Here is a 24,646-nt window from a genome sequence, read left to right on the forward strand (position 1 = left end):
AGGCGGCTCGTTGCTCGTAACGCGGCGGCGGCGGTGGAGGGTTCCTGGGTCCCCGGCGGTCCGACGTTTTTCCCCTTCTTGGCTGTCGGAGCTCCATTCGGCGCTGCAGGGCTTCTCCGTCGGTGAAATCCACCGATTCTCCGCTGTCGCTGAAGGCTGCGCTTTCCTGGTAGACGGTCGCGGGGGTCTCCGGGGTCGTGTTGGTCGGTTTCTTCTTGTGGCTGTGTTCGTATGCCATGATTTCCCTGGTCAGCTCGGCCAGGTTCATGTCGGGTTTGGACGTCAGTTTTTTCTGTAGCTTCTCGTCCCTCAGACCGATCACCACCTGGTCTCTGATGCGGTCTTCCAGGTCGGGAAAACAGCAGTTCCTAGCGGCGTGTCTGACCCCGGCGATGAATTCGTTGGCGGGCTCGTCCTGCCGTTGTTTCTTTTGTGCGAATTGCACCCGCCAGTACAGTTCTGATCGAGCCGGCATGTAGTATTTGCTCAGCTGGTCCACCAAGTCCGCGTAGGAGACTTCAGTGATGGGCACTGGGCTGAACAACCCAACGGCTGCATCGTACACCGGGGGCCCGCTGATGTACAGCAGAGCGGCGGCCTTTGCTCGGTCGTCAGTGATCTTACTGACGAGGAGGAATCCCTCGACTTGGCCGAGGTGTGATTGCCATCTCTCGGGATGGCGAGTATCAAACTCCCTCACGCGGCCGAAGTTTGCCATGTCGTCCGGTCCTGGGTTGCTCCGATGGAAGTTAAAACTTCCGTGACAGCTCTTGCCGGGAACTCCTTTCCTCGGCCGTGACTTCAGCTCCGGAGCGATCCCACCTTCGTCGCCAGTGAAGTAGCCGAAGGACCACTCGGGACGACCGGCTAGTAACAACAGGTTTATTTAAGAGCAAGGCAAACTTAGAATAACTTGTCCGGCTTTTATAGCCGGCAGCTGGTAGCGAGGACCAATCAGCGTTGTTCATTTTGGCGCCCTGTCAGGCAGGGACCAATCCGCGTCGTCTTTTGTTGACAGCTCCGGCTTCCGCGTGTCTTGGTGTTTTGACAGCCGCGAGCTGTCAGTGGTTGCGCCTGCGCTGTACGGTGGACGCTTTGACAGCTCAGGCTTCTTCGTAGTCCGGCGTTTGACAGCTGCGAGCTGTCAGTGGTGGCGCCTGCGCGGTGCGAGGAACTTTGACAGCTGTCAAAGTTCCCGCGTGTTTTCCTGTCAGGCTGCTTTTAGTTTCTACCCTTTGTTGCTGCCGTATTATTAGAACTGTTAACATCTATACCTATCTATTACAGAATTGTTTACATATATAACACACCAGCAAAATTAGAATAAAATTAATTTACTATTTAGTTCTAGTTGTTACACTGAGCAACCTAGAGCTTTTTTTCAAATGTCTCCTGCCAATCCACTCAGTTCAATAGTCATTTGTCATTCTGATATATATATTGTAATACTGTATTATCATCACCACTGTCACTACCCTATCTACTCTGTCAATTGGCTAGTTAAAACATTTTACTCAAAGTAGCTGAAGAAATAAATGTTCTTTTGGTCAGCAGATATTTCTTCTGGATGGCCTTTCTTTGAGTGAAGATAGGAAAACACCATTAGTGATAAAGAAATTTCCTATGTGTAAATTGAGTATGTATTAATCCAAATATAGTGAACCTGATATGCATATTCATTACCAGAAGTTATGATGCAAAAGGCTTTAACTTTGTGATAGATAAAAAAGATCATTCTCATAATAATGTTTATATGTATTTTTGCACAAAATTGAAATTTCTAATATATATAAGCCTGTTTGTATTATGCTCATGAGAATATGTAGCCTCCCTCTAGAAAGTATTACTTACAATAGAAGCAAAGCAAGACAATTTCTGCAAGTGCTCTACATCTCTCATAGACTGATATAAAATGGCAAGATTCATGGGATGCTTGGGTTGCTTCTTCACAAATAAACACACACTGGATAGACATCGCACCCTAAAAGCTCATCATAGCTGTCAGAGTGTACTATCAGGCTTCCCAGTTCCACATTCCCTGGCAGCTTGCCTTTTGCTTGATTGACACCTTGCCAGTAAATATTATTACTCTATAACCCAGAACAATAATTGTTTAGTTGAGCTATTAGTGGCTGCCTGAGTCTATGTGCCACTGAAGAAAATGAGTATTTATTGGGGCGAGCATGCTATGGAACAACTGTCCCAGGGTGGCTGCATTCCCTCATAGCTGTCCAATTAGGTTGTTTGAATGAGAGCCTGGCAATCATGGAGGAAGTGCCAAAAAATACAGATGGTCAGGTAGAAACCTTTCCCAATGTAAAGGTTGAAATGCCAAGGCATGGAAGAAATATTTTCAGGGCAGATAAAGACATTGGAACCAATGCCTGGGGGAAAAGATCAAGTCCACTTAATTGGAAGCACGGGAGAAATTGACACACAATTTAAATCTTGAAGGAAGCAGGTAGGTAGGCAGGCAGGCAGACATATATGTGTGGCTTAAATTCTAAGATGTGCAATAGACAGATTTTGTGTGGCTGCTTTCTTGTTTGCAATAAAAACTACCCATCAACCTACGTTAAGTCTGCAAAACCTCTGCTATTAGCTGGCTATTGAAGGCAGGGTTGAATTTTTCAAGAGTCTAGATTTATTGCTATCCCTATTGTGTATACAACAGCTGTACAACACTGACTACTGCTGTATGAAAATAATAAAGGATATTTTGTAGATGTTTGCAGAGAGAGATTGGAATTGGTGGACATTTGCATAGCTTGTACAGAGTACAATACCCAATCTACTATTACCTTCTTGTATTGAAGACATCTGTACAACACACTAAGACAGGGGTGTCAAACTCAATTTCCTTGAGGGCAGCATCAGCATTGCAGTCGCCCTCGGGGGGCCGGGTGGGTGTGGCCAGGGTGGGTGTGGCCTACTGGGTGGGCATGGCTGGAGTGGGTGTGGCCTACTGGGTGGGCATGGCCAGCTCTACATCTTTCACGTCAAGAGTACTATGGGGGCCTGGGCAGGAGCGGGACAGATCTGAAGATCTCTAGCAGGAGATAGGACCAGGGCAAGTGCCAAGGGATGGTCCACTGGAGAAGCCTCACTGTTCCTCTTAGGCCATGAGGGTGGAAGCTGGATGGTGGCACGGAGGTCAAATGCCCAGCCCAGCCCTCAAGCACCCACGGCACTAAGCCCAGCCCCACTTCCCCAAGGGGGCGCCCAGCTGCACTGCGCTTGCTCTCCTTAGCCAGGTTGATCATGATGGGTACGAGGGCAAAGTCAAGAGGGAGGCCCACTCCCTCTCCATGTGAGGAGACCTAGCTTTGTATCCAAAGCTTCCTTAGCAATAGGATGGGAGACCCCCCAGGATAGGCCAGGAGGATTGGGCAAGGGGATGGTGAAAGGTCAGCAGGGAAGGACTAAGGCAGGACTTCCCTCAGACCCTCCCTCTCCTTCCTTCTTTCGAGTGGTGGGAAAATATTTGAGATGAGGGAGAAAAACAGGCAAGAAACGCAGCTGGGGAAGTGTCATCCTTCATGAGGAATGAAGAAATGCACCATCGCCTGGAAGTGGCCAGCACATGGCCCTTGCCTACTTCACATATCCGGCTTGGTGGGCTCTGGTGGAGGGGATGCCATGAGCAGCATGAGAAGTCGATGTTACCTGCGCAATGCTGCCCAGTCCCCAGCCTGCCCGGTTTTGGCAGGCAGCAGGGTGCTCTCCTCACAGTTCCAAGAGGCTGAGCTGGGTGGCATGAATCTGAAGAGAAGCGCGATGCTGCCCAGCCCCTAGCCTGCCTGAAGTAGGCAAGGCGATGTGCTGGCCACTTCCAGGCGATGGTGCATTTCTTCATTTCTCACAAAGGGTGATACCTCCCCAGCGTGTGCCCAGGGGGCAGTGACGACACGGCACGGACCGGTCCCTTGCTGTTTTCAGATGGCCTTGTGAAGGTAAGACTGAATGCGTTTCAGCATAGATGGCCACCACAAAATTGTAAAGCAGCGGGGGCCGTTCCCTCACTGTTTCCAGGATGGGTTCACGGGCCACATGAAACCACTTTGTGGGCCGGATCTGGCCCCCCTGGCCTTGTGTTTGACATATCTGCACTAAGACAAGAACCATGTTTACTGTAATGATCACTGAGTGACTGCTTTACAAGAAAGAGGGACCTTGAACAGTGGAACAGCAAAGTTTTATAGAAATTGAGAGCTACAAGGCAGGAAATCCTCTGACTGACTGGCTGTTTGGGGAAAACTATGTTGGTCCTAGTCTGTATATGTAGGGGTGAGTTCTATTATTTAGGCAAGATAGATCTTTCAGGAAAGTAGCAGAACAGAAGAAGTTCATTGTTTTCACACCTCTCTGTGGTCAGTCTTTTAAACTAGGTCACGGGTCAGCAACCCGTGGCTCCGGAGCCGCATACGGCTCTTTGAGCCGTCCCCTGCGGCTCCCAGCCGCCCGGTGCGCGCGCACCTCTCCGAATGGGCGGAGGTGCGCGCGCACCTCCCCAAACCTTTGCAGAGGTGCGCGTGCACCTCCGCGTGAATGGGCAGCGGCGCCGCTGTTTGGGAAAGCTGCTGCGGCACGTTTACAGGCTGCCGAAAGTGGCAGCTCTGCAGACGGGCCGCGGCAGCTTTCCCAACAAGTGGAGCCGCTGCCCATTCCGAGAGGTGCACGCGCACCTCTCCAAACGACCGTAGGTGCGCGCGCACCTCCCCAAACCTTTGGAGAGGTGCGCGCGCGCCTCCGTGCGAACGGGCAGCGGTGCCGCTCTTTGAGAAAGCTGCCGTGGCACATTTGCAGGCTGCCGAAGGCGGTAGCTCTGAAACAGGCCGTCGCCGTCGCTCAGCCGGGAATCGGTTCCATCACACATAAAAATATGGCAACTGCGCGCGTCCGTGCATGCACAAGAAAAAACCATTTTGCGCATGCGCAAAACATTTTTTTGTGCATGCACGTGCATGGACGCATGCATGCGGCTCCCACTTTTTTTTATGTGTGATGGAACTGGTTCCCAGTGGCTCTTTTCCTTTTTCAGGTTGCCGACCCCTGAACTAGGTGAAAGAAAAAGAAGATATCTTGGATGAATTTAAAATGTGGCATACCTAATTGGGACAGTATAACTGCAGCACAAACATGTGACACAAAGTTCATATTTTAAGTCAACATAATTTAACACTGTCATTATTAGGTACTGATCCATAGCTCTATGTAAAAGAACTTGGGGAAAAGGACTAAGTTCAAATTGTATTATTTAATATAAAACAGAAGAATGATTCTAAAGATCATATAATCCAAGTATTCTTAACCTATTCTTAATGATTAGAGACTGGGCCTCATTAATACTTAGGAGAACATGAAGGAATTTCAGGGCTCTAGGTTAGATTGTGAAGTAAAATAAGCATACCAATCAGAAGGCTACTATTCCATACTTTTATTAAGAAAATTATATGGACATCTCCCTGGGCACACAGGAGTTGAGCTCAACTTAAAGGAGTCTTTAAGTATTAACAGTAAAATAAAGCATATCTTGTATTGTTTATTCTATAGGTAATCTTGAAGGAAAAAAAGCTTGTATCTATAAACAATCATTATTGTATGAACACAGGAATATTTAATGTCCCTCTAAGCTCTCTTAGTGGAATAAAGAAACTGCATATATGAAATCCTACAAGTAGAATTTCCATTTTATGAATAAATAATAAATAAATAAATGATTATTACAGTGATAATCTTTTATTCCAGTTCTTTGTTGTTTTTTCAGTAAAAATAACAAAAATCCTGTAAAATAGCTGTTCTGAATTACAGAGAATCTTGAGAAACTTTTTGATAGCTGACAAAAAGTAAGGTAATGTCACAGTGGGAGTTACAAGCCAAATAAAATTATATTTAAATTAGTCAGCTGAACCTAATAAAACTTCTAGTTTTGTTTAGTTAAAACATTTTAATCTCTTTTAATCTATTTTACTCTCACACATAAATCATATTGGCTCAAGCTATGTTCAATAACAACATACTGGGAATTTGCTGGATCCTGTGGAGAACCACAAATGCATCTGACAGCCCCACTTTAACAGGATGATTAGTTGAACTTATCTGGGATACTGAGACGGGAATCTGCCAAAAAAGGGAAAAAAGAGATAGTGTTTCAGTCAATCTATTTTTGATAGTAGCTATTTATCACTAAGATGACATATTATAAAATGTAATCAAATGCTGAACAAGGTTACACATGGTAACCCGATCCTGCTTAGCTTTATGTAGAGTAAAAGGAAAAAAGGGTAAGAACATTTTTAGTGTTATAAAATTGTGTTAATGTAACCTTACAACAAAACTATAACTAGTATTCATATTTGTGCTTGTCTGGGTACTGGGAGTGCTAATATAAGGCTCTTTTTCCTGTCTCCCAAGGTCATTTCCGCATATCTTTTCAACTCTCTTTTTTTGCTACTGGGGTCTGCTTTTGTCAGAAATGGAGTTAATTTATAGCTTCTCTCCACAGATTTTTTATACAGCATTAAAACTGACCTTTCAAAAAAAAGTACATTCATTTGGAAATGAAAAAAAAATGCAATAAACAAGTACACAATGAGATGTGACTTGAATCTAATATTTAAAGTTTTGGCAGACCTGCTCACCAATTTCATGTAAGTACCGGTACTTCAGCAATTATGTTTTCAAGTCTGTCATCCACAGACTTCATTGTCAGATCGCTCTAGGAACAAAGCTCACAAAAACTTGAAATGCAACAAACATTTTTCTCAAACAATTTAATTTGCTTATTGTGTAAACGGTTTTTTTTCTAATGCTGTTCTGTGAGCACTAATAGAATTCTGCACAGAGAGCCACAGAGAAAGTAAATATAATGGGAAACGAATTCCATTTCTGTTACTGAATATTTTATAGAAATTCTATTAATTCTGGGAAACAGAAAAATAACCTATTTGGACTCTCTAAATTAAGGGGGACAATGGTCTTTGCATTTTAAACATACAAGAAAAGGCCAGTTTTGAAGGAATTTGCTTTTCAAGATTCTTTTTTTAAATAATATATTTTATTAATTTTTTAACATGCTCACCTTAGTATTCAGTAAATAGTGTGTTGTCTGGGTTTACATTTAAAAAACATTCGCTAACAATTGGTTTCTATGATCTATAATCCACACAATAGCTTTAGTTGATTTCCTCTTCTTCCCATAATGTTCTCTTTTACCAACCTTAATTTAATACAATTCTCAATGTTTTGATAGATAACAATTGAATATATTTTTTCCTAATATTTCTGCAAATAATAATCACATCAATATAATATTTCTTTTCTATCTAGTCATTCTTGTTGCCTCATCATAGATCCCATTTACAGTTCTTGTTTACATTTGTTTTTCCCACAGTATTCAAGACATTCTTACTGGTTAAGATTTTCTCAAATTTAATTACATTTAGATATTTGATTCTATGTTTTCTCATGTAAACCATCCCATAACATTTACCTTATTTAAGGAATAAATCAAATTAAAAAGAGGAAAAAAAACAAGAGTAAAGAAGGTTAAAAAGATAGTATACTACTGAAAGTCCAGGTTTCCCCTAAGCTAATACATATTTATTTCCAAAATTCTTCCATTCTTTTTTACCATAATTAAGAATATATTTAATCTTTAAATATTCCATTTAATAAATCTAGTCATCTGGTCTTTTAACTCTTATTCAAAACATTTTTTTCAATCCATTGTAATTTTCTTAAAATCAATCACATTTAAATATTCCACTGCTAAGCTTGTAAGCCGCCCTGAGTCTTCGGAGAAGGGCGGGATATAAATGTAATAAAAATAAATAAAATAAATATCTAAAATATGTCCTTATACATAAGCCATTCTAACTTTAGGCAGAGGCCTAAAGTGAAAAGGTTTTATAAAACCCAGCTGAAGGCCTAGGACTGGAGTGACGGCGCACGTGCCCACAGAGAGGGCTCTGCGTGCCACCTGCGTGCCGTAGGTTTGCCACCACGGGATTAGTTTTTTCCAGATTTTGCCAAGCCCTGTATAAAAGCCATAGCTGTCATAGTCTTTATAGACCACTAGATGTCAGCACGTTTATTTTTCAAATTATCGAAATAGAAAATTGCCTTTAAAATGAGAATTTTAACCTTTCAACAATTCCAAATTTATCCAAATTTAGGTTTTATATTCATTTCATTTCTGTATGTTTTGGTCCACCATAAAAGGTTTAATTTGCCACTTCCGTTAGTAAAAGGCTGGGGCAAAAATCCCCCTCCTTCACATTCAGAGGTTTTTTTTGCTTCTTGGGAATTTTTGTTTTTACAGGAAAGTTAATAAGTAGGATAGAGAAAATTGATAATCTCACCCAGATTCAAAAGCACTGTTTACAATCAGCTTAAAATAGTGCTTTTTGACTTTGGGATGTGGTGGCTCAGTGGGTTAGGACGCTGAACTTGTTGATCAGAAGGTCGGCAGTTTGGCGGATCGAATCCCAAGTGCCGTGTAACAGAGTGAGCGCCTGTTACTCGTCCCAGCTTCTGCCAACCTAGCAGTTCAAAAGCACGTAAAAATGCAAGTAGAAAAATAGGGACCACTATGGTGGGAAGGTAACAGCGTTCCGTATGCCTTTGGCGTCTAGTCATGCCGGCCACATGACCACACAGACATCCTCGGACAAGTGTTGACTCTTCGGTTTTGAAACGGAGATGAGCACCGGCCCCTAGAGTTGGAAACGACTAGCACGCATGTGCGGGGGAACCTTTACCTTTACTAACTTGGGCTAGACTCTGAAGTTAGGCTAGCCTTTCTCCTGTTGGTTTCTGGAAGGCTTCTCCAGGACTGATCAGGTTGACTGCTGTCTCTCCATTGTCTCTGGGACTTCCTTCCTGTTTTGCTGCCTCTTCGGGGTAGCTTCTGGCCCATTCACCCTGTTGACCCATGATTGTTGTGCTAGGTTTGCCACTAACCATATTGTGAAGTTCGCAGATGATACAACAGCAGTGGGCCTTATTCATGATGACAAGGTGGAAGCTTACCGTAAGGAGGTTGAGGGGTTGGTGAACTGGTGTAAGGAAAATAGCCTAGTTTTAAATACCAGAAAAACCAAAGAGATCATTGTTGATTTCAGAAAAGGCAGGCACACGCACACTTCTCTGTGCATTAATGATTCACCTGTGGAGAGGGCTACCAGCATCAAATTCCTGGGTGTGCAGCTAACGAGTAGGCTGGCTTGGTCGCTCAACAGTGAGAAACTGGTGAAGCGGGCACAGCAGCACCTGCATTTTCTGTGTCGCATGAGAAAAGCACATCTTCCTTCCCCTGTCCTGACCACCTTCTATAGGGGGATGATTGAGAGCATCCTGTCATACAGCCTCACAGTCTGGTTTGGAAGCATCACTGCTTCAGAGAGGAAGGCAATGCAGAGAGTGGTGAGGATGGCCAAAAAGATCATTGAAAGTTCCCTCCCTTCTTTCCAGGACATAGCACAGAAGAGTTGCTTGAGCAGGGTCTGTAAGATTATCTGGGACACTACACATCCTCTTCACGACCTGTTTTCCTTGTTACTTTCTGGGAGGAGGCTTGATGGTATCCATAGCAGAATATCCAGATTCAGCCATAGTTTCATTCCATACAGCATTAATCTTGTGAACTCTCAAGCTTCCTCCTTCTGTTATATATTCAAGATAAGACTGTATTTAATATTTATTTGTTATGTATATGTAGGGGTGTGGGACTATGCATATGTTGTATATATTATGTTTAGATGTGTGTCATGTATGTGTTTCACTTTGAGAGCAGGCAGCTAAATTTCATTTTTGATGTGTGTTGTTGTGCCAACAGTAAAAAAATGACAATAAAGTTATCTTATTTTATGTTATTTAGGGTACCCTAACAGGAGCCCCGAAATCCCTTGGCTGCTGCGCTACTCACCGCCCTGAGTCCCTAGGGAGAAGGGCGGTATAAAAATTTAATAAAACTAAACTAAACTAAACTAATTTCAGGCAAATGGTTGTGCAGTCTTTTCTTAAAAACTTCCAATGTTGGAGCATTCACAGCTTCTGGAGGCAGGTTGTTCCACTAATTGTTCTGTCAGGGAATTTCTTCTTAGTTTTAGGTTGCTTCTCTCTTTGATTAGTTTCCATCCATTGCTTCTTGTCCTGCCTTCAAGTGCTTTGGAGAATAGCTTGACTCCCTCTTCTTTGTGGCAAGCCCTGAGATATTGGAACACTACTATCATGTTAGCCTTCCTTCTTCTCTTCATTAAACTAGACATACCCAATTCCAGCAACAGTTCTTTATATGTTTTAGCCTCCAGTCCCCAAATCATCTTTGTTTTTCTTCTCTTTCTAGAGTCTCAACATCTTTTTTACATTGTAGTGACCAAAACTGGATGTAGTATTCTAAGTGTGGCCTTACTGAAGCATTATAAAATGGTATTAAATCTTCACATGATCTTGATTCTATCCCTCTGTTAATGTAGCCTAGAATTGTGTTGGCTTTTTTGGCAGCTGCAGCACACTGCTGGCTCATATTTAAGTGATTGTCCATTAGGACTCTGAAATCCCTGTCACAGTTACTACTATTGAGCAAGATAACACCAATACTATACCTGTACGGTTGGTTTTTCTTGCCTAAATGTGGAACCTTACTTTTTTCACCATTGTATTTCATTTTGTTAGATAGCGCCCAACGTTCAAGTCTGTCAAGATCCTTCAGTATCTTAAGCCTGTCTTCTGGAGTGTTGGCTACTCCTGTCAGCTTGGTGTCGTTTGCAAATTTGATGAGTTCCCCATCTATCCCCTCATCCAAATCATTGATGAAGATGTTGAAGAGCACTGGGGCACCCCACTACATACCCCCTCCATGTAGATGCAATTCCAGTGAGGACCACACGATGAGTACAGCCGGTCAGCCAGCTATGAATCCATCTGGTCATGATGCTGTCTAACCCACATTTTTCTACCTTATTAAATTGAGCAGATTAATAGGATGTAATGTGACAGATTGCCATGGATTTCTTTAAGGGAAAGAACTATTTTTAAACTATTTTAAAGGGCAGGATTGCCTTAAAAGCATGGTTTTAAATAAATAAATAAATAAATAAAAATGGTCTAGCCCTAGATCTTCTTTAGAGATTTAACCACCAAGGAAGTTAGACTGCTGGACAGATGATTCTTCCATTGAAAAACCCCCAGGACAATTATAGATAATTTTTATCCTTTCAGCTTGTGACAAAATGAGACCTAAAATGAAAGACCAACACGCCAGCTTAGATGCACAAAGCCAAATTTGATTGCAACTAAAGACTCAACAATGCAAAAGACAGCAGAAGTGGAACAGCTAAATATTAAGAGAGAGGATTCAATTGACCAACAGGTACAGGTGATGTATAATCCAGACAAGGAAGTGACAATATTGAAAATGGAAATGACTTTCTATATAAACCAGAAGAAATTTCAGAAAGAAGAGGAACAGATTGAATTGAACACAAGTATACTAGAGCAATTATGGGGGACTGGAATTGCAGGGCAACAATTTAATGAATATAAATGGGCCAGTCCTTCCAGAAAACTGGCAATCAAATGGTCTCCTTTGATTCAAATAACACATAAAAAAATGGAGGGAGATTTATTTGATGATCTAAAAGCGCTGATATGGAAGCCTAGTTGGCAAAGGAAGAAAGCTAGAATAAGGTTGAAAATTGGGGTTTTTATTTATTAGAGGGAATTTTATATTCTCAATTAGAGGGTTAAAAGGAGATGCTGAGATAAGTTTAAGTTTATTGAATTTATATACCGCCCTTTTCCCATAGGACTCAGGGCGGTTTACAAAGTATTTAAAAACATCAATACAACACAAGAGTTAAAAACAGTTAAAATAATTAAATTTGATCCCTGAGGGGGAAAAAAAAACCTCTCAGCCTAGGCCGGAAAGCTCAAAGAGCCAGGTCTTCAGGTCCCGGCAGAATGACCGAAGGTCGGGGGCAGTCCTAAGCTCCACGGGCAGCTGGTTCCATAGGGCAGGCGCACCCACTGAGAAGGCCCTCCCCCTGGGTGTTATCTGCCGGCAGTCTTTTACAGGCGGCACCCTGAGAAGGCCCTCCAAGTGGGAGCGCACAGGACGAAGGGAACTTGATGCCAGCAGTAGGTGTTCCCTCAAATATCCCGGACCCAAGCCATTTAGGGCTTTATAGGTATCACCAGCACCTTGAATCTCACCCGGAGGGCAACCAGAAGCCAATGTAGCTCGCGGAGTAGAGGTGTTACATGGGAGTATCGGGAAACCCCCATCACAACTCGTGCAGCAGCATTCTGCACCAGCTGAAGCCTCCAAGTGGTCCTCGAGGGCAGCCCCATATAGAGAGCGTTGCAGTAGTCCAACCGGGAGGTCACGAGTGCATGGGTGACTGTCCGTAGGGAATCTCGGTCCAGATAGGGTTGCAACTGGCGCACCAGGCGAACCTGGGCAAAAGCCCCTCTAGTCACGGATCCTATGTGATCTTAAAAATTGAGCCGTGAATCCAGGAGGACGCCCAAGTTGCGAGCCCTATCAATGGGGGGGTAACACCTCACTCCCCATCGTTAAAGATGGAATAGTCTGGTTAATCCGAGATGCCGGTATGCATAGCCACTCAGTCTTGGCAGGATTGAGACGAAGCCTGTTTCTCCCCATCCAAACCTGGACCACCTCCAGGCAACAGGACATAAGGGGAATTTCGGTTATTAGATTCAAAATAGTTGGAAATTAGTGGAAAATAAAAATTTGTATTGAAAAATTAGATGTAAAATGAAAATGAAAATTAACTATCAGAAATATGTTTGATTTATTGACTAACCCAGGCAACATATAAAAAGGTTTTGATCTATTAAAAGGGGATATTTTATTATTAAGTAGATGATTGAATACGGTGGGAAATAGAAAATTTTTAGGAAATAGAACAAGATTACATTCAAATAGGTAAAATGTGCATTTTGGATATTACAATTTTTTATGGTCAGATAAGGGAAATCTTGGTTACCCAAAGTTCAAAAATTATGGATATTAAAGGTTAATTGAAATATTGATGATAAATTAAAAATTAGGTAAAAATTAATAACGTGCTTAAATAAATGTAGAATGTCAACTCCCCAGCAAAGTCTCTTCCACCAAATTGAACCTTTTGGAAAAAAACTGTGGAATATTTCTATTTGATACTATATATTTCCTGAGTTGTTTAAGTGAGAACTGATTTATATTAATAAGAGTTATCAAATCAGAATATCAGACCTAGTGTCTCAATACAATTCTTTATCCCTATTTATATGTCTACTGATTTCATTTATTTATTTTTGTCTTCCAGGATCACTGAAAAAAAACCTACTACTATTGTTGTAAAATCCAGAGAGCAGAACCAAAGATGTTTTCTTCCTTCCCTAACATAAAAATGCCACGTCTATCTTTTAAAGATTTATATTGACTATCATCAAATTCATTTAACCTATCCGCAACCAAAAGGAAAGGATGAGGGGATGTGAAGCTCACTGTGGCACATTAGTATTTCTGATGCTTGTGATGATACTTGCTTGCATCCATTTTATTTTCCTTGTCAGGAATAAAATCCATAGTTGTTTCATCCAGTAAAAATCTCCCTGAGCAGAACCAGTTATGTTCTAATAAATGAGGTGAGATGATGCAATGTATTTCAAGAGTGAATTACAAGCAACTGCCAAATGATAAGTCATCATAGCTGGATGGATCAAGGCAGAAACAAAAAGTATGGAACGTTCTAATGGAATGTTACATTGTCATCTGAACAGTCCCATATTCTCTAATTTTCTATCAAAGCATCTGCTGTTTGAAAAGTATATGAATAGAAGATTAGGCAATCAGAGGTCAATTGCTACTTTTGACCTCTGATGTCTAAAATCAATAGTGGACAACCTGATGTTTTCTAGATGTTGATCATCTATAGCTCCCAGTATAAATTTACAAATGGGAATGCTCATTAGGGATGCTGGTACTTGTAATTCAGCAACAACTGGATGAGAAAATTTTTATTTGATCTTGTATTGATATTTATTACCTGCTATCATCCTGAAGTGAAATAATTCATTACCTGATAAGACTCACCTCTTTATAGCCAAAAATTATACGGCCATCATTGAGAAGAGTTGCCTGAAAAGTGAAACTCCCCAGATTGTAGTTATCTTGTAGATGTACATGATCCCACTGAACAACTAGTGCAGTGCCTGTCAAGTTGGGAAAAGGAGACAAAAATACTGGAGGAAAGTATATGATTGCAATTTAATAAATTACTTCAACTTCTTTGACTTTGATACTCTACAACATTATCTGAACATCTAGAATCTATTGTCAATGTAAGCCATAGCATACTATACCTGACACTGGGGAAGACAATCATATTACTACAACTCAATTATCTTCTAAAACAGACATTATACTGGAAATGTTAGTGTAATTTCAACCTCTCATAAAATATGGAACAAAATAAAGAGATGTAAAATTTGGGAATTGTTGCACCATTTTCTAAATAATTTATGAAAGAAATCAATTTCCAGTGACCTTCTAGAAACAACATTTATTTCTGTGTAACAAAAGATACTATGCAGTTTACGGGCACTGTCAATTGAATGACTAATATGCAAAAGAATCATAGCACTAACAATCACTTCTCTGAAAATAAGCTCAAAGGACATGGAATTTGTACATTCAATATGATAATAAACAATTTCATTCTAATTAGATTTGTATATCACATTTTCGTTAGACTCCCTCTAAATATGTGTATATATTTCATAGCTCACAAGTATCTACAGGATTCTTTTTCATGTAGAGACGATATAGCTGTCTTGAAAAAGGAGCCCTGGTAGTACAGTGATTAGAATGCAGTATTGCAGGCAAACTCTGCACATAGCCTGGAGTTCAATCCTGATCAGCTCAAGGTTGATTCAGCCTTCAAGCCTTCTGACATCGGTAAAATGAGGATCCAGATTGTTGGAGGCAATATGTTGACCCCCCAGAAAGTGCTGTAAGGCACTATGGGAAGCATCTAAATCTAAGTGCTATTGTTATTTGAGGCTCTGATTCTCCAGAAATATTTAATGCATATTGTAAATCTGTAGGCTCTGTGTATCTACTAGGTCTAATACCAATTACATACTTATCCATTTGTCAATGTAGTTTTCAAATTTCCTTAAACACAATTCATCATAATATTTCTGCATCTATTGGCTTTTAAATTTCATAAATGCTACAGCAAGCTAAAATTGTAGTGTTTCTTGAACAAATATTATACAGTTTGGATTAGAAATACCAACTACAGGGAGCTATTTGACTAACAATCTGTTAGCCTTAGAAATGAAAGGTAGGGTACCAAGGATATCAACTTCTATTACTGAAGAGTAATTGTCACTTGACTCAAGCTTCCCTAGAAGTGCCCAGCTTGATGGTAACAGGCAGCTGATGTTGAAAAGCAAATAGGATGTACCTGGCTAATGCCTGGAGGAGAGACTACAGGAAATCTCAGATTGGTTGGCTTGGCTGGAAAATCAGAAAAAAATATCTGGAAGAAGATGATGGTAAACTGTTGCCAACGAAGTAACATGGGGACATCTATTAAGTCCAGAAACAGAGCTCAGTTTTCGTTCAGCCAAATGTAGTTTGCTTGGATTACTTCTGAAAGCCTGTCCCTTGTTCTGACTATAGAAAGTGGAAGCAAATCAAAATATGAAGTGCTACAAGGTCCTTGTTTCTGGTGTGCATGAAACTCTTTGAAAACGACAGGTATTTATTTCTCCAAGAACCCAGAAATATTATGTGAGTGCAATATATATAGATATAAATGGATGTTGACTTCTGCTTTTAATTATTTTAGGGTTGATTGTTTTATGATTTTATTTGTGGTTGAAAAAACTGATCTTTTTAATTAATTCACTGATTTAATTTCTAGCTTGCTCAATTTCAAAACAACTCTGTGGCTTCACAAGTTAAAATAATCAATATTATATAAAACCACAACCTATCTCCAAGGGACAATATAATCTCTGACCACATCAGATCTAATGTGGCTTCTCCTTGTACTTTAACCTAAGCCCTGGAGAAAAAAAACAAAAACATTTCTGAAGATTAATTAAAGTTGAGCAAGATATGTAGAAGTATGTAACTATAAATTAAGTATAAGGTAAAGGTAAAGGTAAAGGTTCCCTTGCACATGCGTGCTAGTCGTTTCTGACTCTAGGGGCCGGTGCTCATCTCCGTTTCAAAGCCGAAGAGCCAGTGCTTGTCCGAGGACGTCTCTGTGGTCATGTGGCCGGCACGACTAGATGCCAAAGGCGCACGGAACGCTGTTACCTTCCCACCGTAGTGGTCCCTATTTTTCTACTTGCATTTTTACGTGCTTTCGAACTGCTAGGTTGGCAGAAGCTGGGACGAGTAACAGGCGCTTACTCTGTTACGTGGCACTCGGGATTCGACCCGCCAAACTGCCAACCTTCTGATCGACAAGCTCAGCGTCCTAACCAACTGAGCCACTGCGTCCCTTAAATTACGTATAAGCTCTACTATTTACACACACACACACACACACTATACACAATATACTATATATACTGTATGTGTACTGTGAATGCTTTATTGTTATGATTGTAATTTGCAGGGTATCTCTTTGCTGCAGTGATCAAAGACTAACAAAATTATGTGTTCTCTCCAGGCTAAAAGTTAGATAAATCTATTATTTTTTCGGAACTCAAGCTCTTCAAGTTAAATCAGCAATAATTCTACTGAATGTGAATGCTGTAAGTGATTGCAATGCTTGTTCCTCTAAATCTAAATAAAAACATCCAAATTCAATCTATATCTCAGATTAACAAGAAGTTTACATGAGTGGAAAAGCTGGAATAGGTTTAGAGGACAGCAAGTAGAATGATGTAGGAGGTAAAAACCAAGCCTTATGGAAGGATTAATGAGCTAAGCATGGTTAGCTTATAAAACAGAAAACTAAGAGGAGTTAAATAGCTATCCACCAATATCTAAATGACAGTCAAAGGCATTGTGGAAGATGTTTTCCCTGTTGAAAACAGGATAAAGATCAATAGGTCAGAATTAAAAATCTGAATGTGAGAAGGAGAGTTGTAAAAAAGTTGAGCATCATGCATAGAAAGGTGGCAGATTTCCTTTTGCTGAAAATTTTGAGTTGGCAGGATGGCCGGGAATACCTTACAGTCGTGGCTTCTGGTAAGTGAACGGTGAACTAGACTAAATGATTTACAATATTCCTTCACAATTTTATGTTTTGTAAATCTATGACAGAGTGGATGGCTTAATTAACACAAATATGTATATTCTTTGTATAGTTCCAGCAACAAAATTGGATTTTGTTTTTGTATCTTACAATTTTATGTCAGATGTTGATCTTTGAGAGCTGTAAATAAAGGCAGGATTATTTAAATATACAGTACTGATACTTCAATTATCTTTATGAAGTGTATTAACGTCTTTGTTTCTATAATATACCCTATGTTTCTATAAAATATGACAAAGAAAAATGTTTTTACTTCATTAATGGATATTTATAATGCAGATGGTACTAAAAAGAAAACATCACGATCTGCTTTTTTAACAATGCTAATGGAAATTTTGTATAATAAATAGCTAAATTAAAGTCTTATATGCAGATAAATAGCTAATTAAATGTATTACATTTTTAAGAGCTAAATATTATGATCAACCCCAGTGTGTAATTTCCTACAAAGGGAAACAAACAGCAGCTAAAATAAAAGTAATCTGAACAAAAATATTCATGCTTACCATTGTCAAAGTATCTTACAGTAGAATTTCTTGAAACGCTGGGGTCAAAATTGGCCATCAAGGGTGCAATATATTGTGTTGCTGTTAACATCTGATGCACAACTTCTCCTGTGTAAATAAACCCTGTAAAAAGGGAACCAACAGCAAAATCACATCACTTGTCATTAAAAAAATAATATACATGCTAGTCTTAATTAGAGGCTGCCAGAGTGTCAAAGAACTTCACCTGGAAACTTATCTTCAGTTTTTATGAATGAATCTGAGTTGCTAAAGAACATCAGAAGTTCAGTAATGGAAAGAATAAATAGAAAAGGAAAAAGAAGGATCAATCTCAATAGGGAAAAAATCAACTTCAAAGATTGGGAAAGTTTTAGGGGAGGGTTTGTGAACATCAACCACTTTGAAAAGAAAGAAAAATTGAAATAGTTACAAGGGTCTTCTGCATTCACAAGTTTGATTGCTGCTTACTATATAAAAACAACCATGAATATTGTGGCATTTTAAAGATTACCAAGTTTCGTGAACTATACTCATGCACTCTCATGGGTATATGTATTGCACATGGATTCACAGCAGTGAAATTGTAGAGAAAATAAATCCAATGGTGTAACAGACTGGGATAATTACTTTAAACCTTAATTATTTCAGTAGCTATTCACAAACATATATAGCTTTTCCCCATATAGATTTTCTGTTTTAAAAACTTTTTAAAAATGATGAATTTGTGTTATATTTTAAGTGACTGTATCCTACCTGGAGAGTTCCTATTATTGGACTATTTCCCTCTCATTCACGTTCTCTCTTTCACAGACTTTTAAGTGGTGCTGAATTCAGTTAGAGACACCAGGCTACAAAAAGGCCAAGTTTATACTGCAGGTTTCCCAATCTGTTGCTATTACTTTGATTCATGTCAGATTGTGTAATTTCTTTCTAAAGCAACCACATTCAATGGATACCTTCCAGATGTGTTGGACTGTAATTCACATTATTCCCAAATGATGCAATGCTGCAAAAACTGTATCCACCAGGCAGCAGGCAAACTATAATTTCATCTTTAAATTATATTCCTTAGTAAATATCAATGGATGATTTTAACCTTTTTCTTGAAGAGAGAAAAAATATTAATTACAAGTCCATCATTGTTTCTAGGATCTAATGACAACTCCAATCGATAAAAGCTGGAAAGCCACACAAATTAATCAGATTTAAATGAACACATATTTATTTAATCTATTTGTATGTCACCTCAATTACAAAAGTAACTGTAGAATTTTTCTTGATGTATTGAACATTTTATCATTCCTACTTACACATTGAATCAACCACAAAAGTCAGCTAAGCAGATTCTCGAATAGATTTCCGCAGACATTTGGCAAAAACTAGTTTATATTGTCTAAGATCCAGTTTTCCAATAGTTCTTGCTCTTAGTTGATGCTACAGGACCTTGTGAAAGTGTTCCAAACCTACAGTTTCCTAAAGTATTTAATCTTCTTTTTTTGAAACAAGCACATGGTAGCTGTGAATCATAGGAGCTGAAATTCAACATTCTAAAAAGAAATACTTGGAGAAAGCTAATCTTATAGCTCAAAATATATGACACTATGTTCTAAATTACTGGAATCAATCAATGTAATTACTAAATTACTAAAGGAGATTAAAAATTGCAATATAATTTACAGAATAAGACTAGGAAATTTAAAAACAAGCATATCAATGACTTGTGCAGCTGTTGATATAAGTGCTTTTGTTATAAATGTTCCATGACTTAAATATATGCCCCAGTCCACTACTAATATGATTGGTACACTCAAATAATGAAGTGTATTATTTACACTTTACAATAGCACTCACCTAATTGCATTCTGTGGTACTGTTTGTCAAAAGGTGACTACCCAAATGTGGAAATTTTACTTGTGAAATGACACATGTACAGTATTTATGGATGCTTTCAAGCTGTGAGGAATATCCATAGTAGACTGAATTTTGCTCAAAACCTTATCAATTTCTTCTTTCCCAGTTTTACATGCCTTATTTTCTTAATTCAGTTTTCCCTCCTTCATATTGATATACAATCTTCAGTGATGTAGATTCCAATTCACTTGCAGGGATTGTACAAGTCCCTCATGGATTGTACAAGTCCCTCAGCTTTAGGATTATTGGGACCAATTTCATCACATTGTGTAATATCTATTATTTTGATGCTCATTTCCCTATTAAAATCACCTTCATTTTAAGTGTATGCCTACTACAATACATTTATAGCTATTACTGACCACTAAAATTGCATCTATGTCATAACAAATATGTTAGACTTTGAAGTATAATAAGATATTTTCTGGGTTTTTCCCTTCCCTCCCAACATTGTGCCTTAAAGTATAAGATCCTTTTGATTTATTCCAAGCTTTATAGGTTCCTGAGCACAGGATGAAGAAACCTGACTAGGGGATGATCTACTTTTTATTATTTCAGTATTAACCTACAGTCCAATTACAAAAGCCTAGGAATGCAATACTGTAAAACATATTGTAATAGACACACACTTAAAATGGAGCGAGCATCAAAATGACAGAAGTTATTCAATGTGAGCAAATTGGTGCCAAAAATCCTAATTATTTATACAAACAAATGGGATCAGAGCTAACAATGACAGATGAGTAAAGAGATCTTGAAATGATGGTAAAGAGTTTGGTCAAGGTATTGACACAATGTACATCTGCTATAAAAAGGTTCAACAGCATGTTAAAGATAATAAGAAAAGTATTGAAAATAGAGATACCAACATCATAATGTCCTTATATAAATCAGTAATGTAAGTACTTGTAGCATGTTGTGTGCAGTTCTGATTGCTGTACCTTGAAATGGATGTGATATTTGGTGCTTTTTAGACTACAGAAGAAGTAAAAGAGAAGGAATGGGAATGAAGCGTATAAAATTATGTATGATGAAGACAAAGAGAAGCTATTTTTCCCTTCCCAAATATTAGAATCAGAAGTCATTTAATGAAATTAAATTCTATAAGACAAAAGTTTTTTTTATACAACATGCAGTTCAAGTCTGGAAGTCATTTCCACTAGATGCCTAAGGAACTATCACTGGATTTGGTGCTGGCTATCAACTCAACTGACTTCAAAAAAGGGTTGGCACAATTCACTGAAGTCATGAGGATCAATGGCTATTAGCCTTGATAGCAATGCAACTGCTTATGAAGATCATCTTCTGGAAGACTAGTATAGTTAGTTGGCTACTGTGAGAACAGACTGTTGGGCTAGGGTAAGGGGTCTGATTCAGCAGGGCATTGCTTATATTCTAACATTTGATTCTCAGGAATAGACTTTCAGTTCCATTACTGATCTCTGCTCTTTCAGAAATGTCCACTTTTATTCCTTACATTTCATCTTCAGCTACCAAACAGGAGAGAGAGAAAAAAGAATAGACAATTTATATTATTGCTATATTTAGTAATTAGGAGTCATATAAACAAACATCATATCACCAATAGATCTGCAACAAGTTTCTTTCCAACTTTCCCTTAGCAATAATTGAATTTACATATGGATAGAAAACCTGACCATATTTTAGTTGTATAGAGGTTTTGCATCTACATAAGGCATATTTTGGTGAAGCAGCTTAACCTCAGAGTGGTATTTTTCAAGACTACAGAGAAAGCTCAGGCTGTTTGTCAAAGAAGAGACTCATTTTTTATAACTGAGACAGTGCATGGTGAAACCATATGTTAAAAGCTTAACTGATACAGGAAGTGCTTACTAAGCTGAAAATATAACTGTCTACCAGCAATGATTACACAAGGAAATGTTTTGTCTAATAAACACTTCTAGTACAGAGTACTATGCTATTTGAGCATGTCAGTCAATGTGACTTTATGGGACAGATTATTATGCTGAAAGTCAACATTTTTAAAGACTCCATTTTAAAAGGTAAAATTTGAGGTAAACTCTTCTTCTTGCCTAGAGGGTTCGAAGACAACAGTATTGCTTAGATTAAAAATGCAGAGGTCGGCACAATAGGGTATAAGGTATTTACTCCCACTTGTGGAGGCCTTCAAAATGTGTAAGCTTTTCAGTTCTCATTTAAGCCAGACAAGTATCATGCCTGTTCTACTAGTCATTTCCCCCCAAAATAAATTCCAGTGAAATTGAAGATGAAAAATACAGCATAACACTAATAGGGGAAATTGAATATGGCATATCAGTATGTGATATATTTGATATATCAGTGGAAATTCTGATCAAAATTATTCCACATGGCAGGGTTTAGTATATCTTAAAATCAGGGTTGCTTTTATATACTATATAGGTTTCTTTGTTTCTCTGTTTTTGGTTTCCTTTTTTGTATACTACAGTTGTAATAGTAATTATTATCACCATCAGTATCATCATTCTATCCACAACCTGGTTTCAATTTGAGTACCTAAAATTCTTCTGCTGCTTCCTACCTTAAAGGTGGATATTTGCTCTTTAGATATAGCCCTGCTCATTTTTTTTGCATCTTTATTAAAAGCCTGTTTTTTCCCTGGTTGGAAAAAAGGCTGAAATTTGATGACCAGTAAATAGAGACAAGTTCCTCTTTGGTCCTACATCTAGAGCACACACCACAAAAAGCTACCCCTCAGTCCACTCTGCTATCTTTTCAGCATCTTGTATAATTTTCTTCATACCTATCACCATGTTTTACAGTGTATTTTAACTGCTGGTTTGAGTCAGTTCTTTGTCCTTTGTTTCTGTGTACAACCCTGGAAACGCATGCTGAACAAATACATTTACAGGACCCTACTGATCTTTTGATGCCACATGATTCCTGCAGAACAGTAGCTGCAGTATCTATTTCTCGCCAATGTCTGTGTAAGTAATGATACCATTTAAAGTAAATTAAATGCAAATTTTGGTGATTATAACCAACTCATTACATTTAAGTTTCAACACTCCCTTTTTTGGTGGGGGGTAAATGTGCTTCCAAAAAGACAAGATTCCACACTAAATAGGGTGTGGTACACAACCCATGTAATTTTGTATTGGCTCACTAGCCATGTGATAATCCATGATGAAGAAACCCACAAAATGTCTGTAGCCACAGAAAAAAGGATAGATTATATTAGAGGATATTCCCCAAAAGAAATAACTCAAATGCATCATAATAAAAATAAAAATAAAAGAAATGTAGGATTTTGTTTGTTTTAATACATTTTTGCACAATATTGATGAAGAGAATTTTGACAGGAGGATCATACTGGTAGAGTGATAAAATATTCACTAATTTCATAACATTTCTATTGTATACTACCAATAAAATTGCACAAATATGGAGTGATACTACTGGCATAAAGGCAGTATTTTAAACAGTTTAAAAAAAGACAGTAATAGAAAACCAGAAATGCAGTGACTTATATTTTGATTGCTAGATTGCTATTTATCAAGGATAGATCTTCACCTACAATAATTTAGAACTATCCAAATCCTGGAATAAAACAGCATTCTGAATCTGCAACCTGTAGATATAACACAACTACTCTGAGTTCCCTCTGAGGTCTTCTGAGCAAATGTCTTTTCAGGATGGACATAAGGGTCCAAAAAATCATGGGAAGAACTTGCTTTATAGTTCTGTTTGAGGCATCTCCCAAGGATGAAGTGCCTTATCAAATAATTTGCACAGACTTGTTTAATATTTTCTAAAGAAATTTCTTCAAAATGGAGAAGTTTTTCCTTTCAGATGTTCCTTAGATCCAAGAATTCCCATCAATGGCTGCAGAGTAAGGATTTTTGGAATTGTAATCAATAATCTGGAATGTATCCATGTAGGGAAAGGATGTTTAAAATTGAAAATAAAACTCCAATTATATTTTGACCCAAACTAATAATTATACTATTTTACACTATTATTGATAGAAAAAAGTTTAGGACTTACATTTTTCAGGGTCTTTAAGATCAGCTATGAAGATTAATGATTCTTCTATTTTATTTCAATGACTAATATACAGATTTAGCTGGGAATGAATGGGTATCGGGAGTAAGTATAAGTAAGTATAGAAATAGGAAACAACAGACCAATGAAAAATGAGTTAGTCTGATCAGGCTTGCACCCTTTTCAGCATTTCCTTTTGGATTTTTAACAAAAACTCAGTTATTTAATTAAATCAGATAATTTCACAATGGATCAGAATACATTCAATTTTACTTAGAAATAAAGTGGAAAACTCCATTAGAAACCAAAATGGCTGATTTTTCATTTTGTCTGATATGTCAGCTTCTGCAAAAGGAAAAGTTGTCCTTTGTAGTGACACTAACATACTCTGTAGTTCCCATTACTATGGACTTTTTAAAAACTTTTTTTAAAAAATAAATGTATATGATTGAGTTCTTGGATTACAAAGGTTGGTTTCCCACAATTCATTGGTATGAAACTGTTAGCAAATTACTCTGGTTTGTTCTCAACACATTACTAGTCAATCCCAATATCAGATCAGAAAAAGCACTCTCTTTCTTCACAGTTTAGCTAGCAAAATATATAACTCCATATTTATTTATTAAACACCAACAAATGTACAACACATTTAACTGACAAATTGGACAAGAGAAAGAAGGGAGAAGGAGACAAGAGCAACAGACAAGAGAGAAATAGAGCAGAGGATTTTATATATAGACTTTTGAATGTCTATATATCAAAAGGCACCAAACTTTCCAGACCACTCAAAACAATGCTGTAATTATCATGGATAGTCCCCAAAGAACTGGTCTTTAAAACAACAGTAGAATAGAGATGGAAAGTGGCACACTAGGTGATCTCTCTTCTATTCTATATCATTAAGGAAACAATTTGGTTGGAGCAGAT

General features: G+C 38.6%; 1 protein-coding gene across 1 annotated transcript in view; it reads right to left on the bottom strand.

The window, feature by feature from the left end:
* PLXDC2 (plexin domain containing 2) overlaps positions 1 to 24,646 on the bottom strand; it is a gene marked incomplete at both ends in the record, with an annotated part of 289,409 nt that overhangs the window by 34,595 nt on the left and 230,168 nt on the right. The window contains 3 exons of the mRNA XM_083377986.1: positions 6,021 to 6,120; positions 14,108 to 14,226; positions 17,804 to 17,926. Coding sequence (XP_083234112.1) covers positions 6,021 to 6,120; positions 14,108 to 14,226; positions 17,804 to 17,926 — 342 coding nt within the window. The remainder of the gene's footprint in view (positions 1 to 6,020; positions 6,121 to 14,107; positions 14,227 to 17,803; positions 17,927 to 24,646) is intronic.

The sequence above is a fragment of the Vipera ursinii genome (genome assembly GCF_947247035.1).
Source record: "Vipera ursinii genome assembly, chromosome: Z".
Classification (NCBI taxonomy): Eukaryota; Metazoa; Chordata; class Lepidosauria; order Squamata; family Viperidae; genus Vipera; species Vipera ursinii.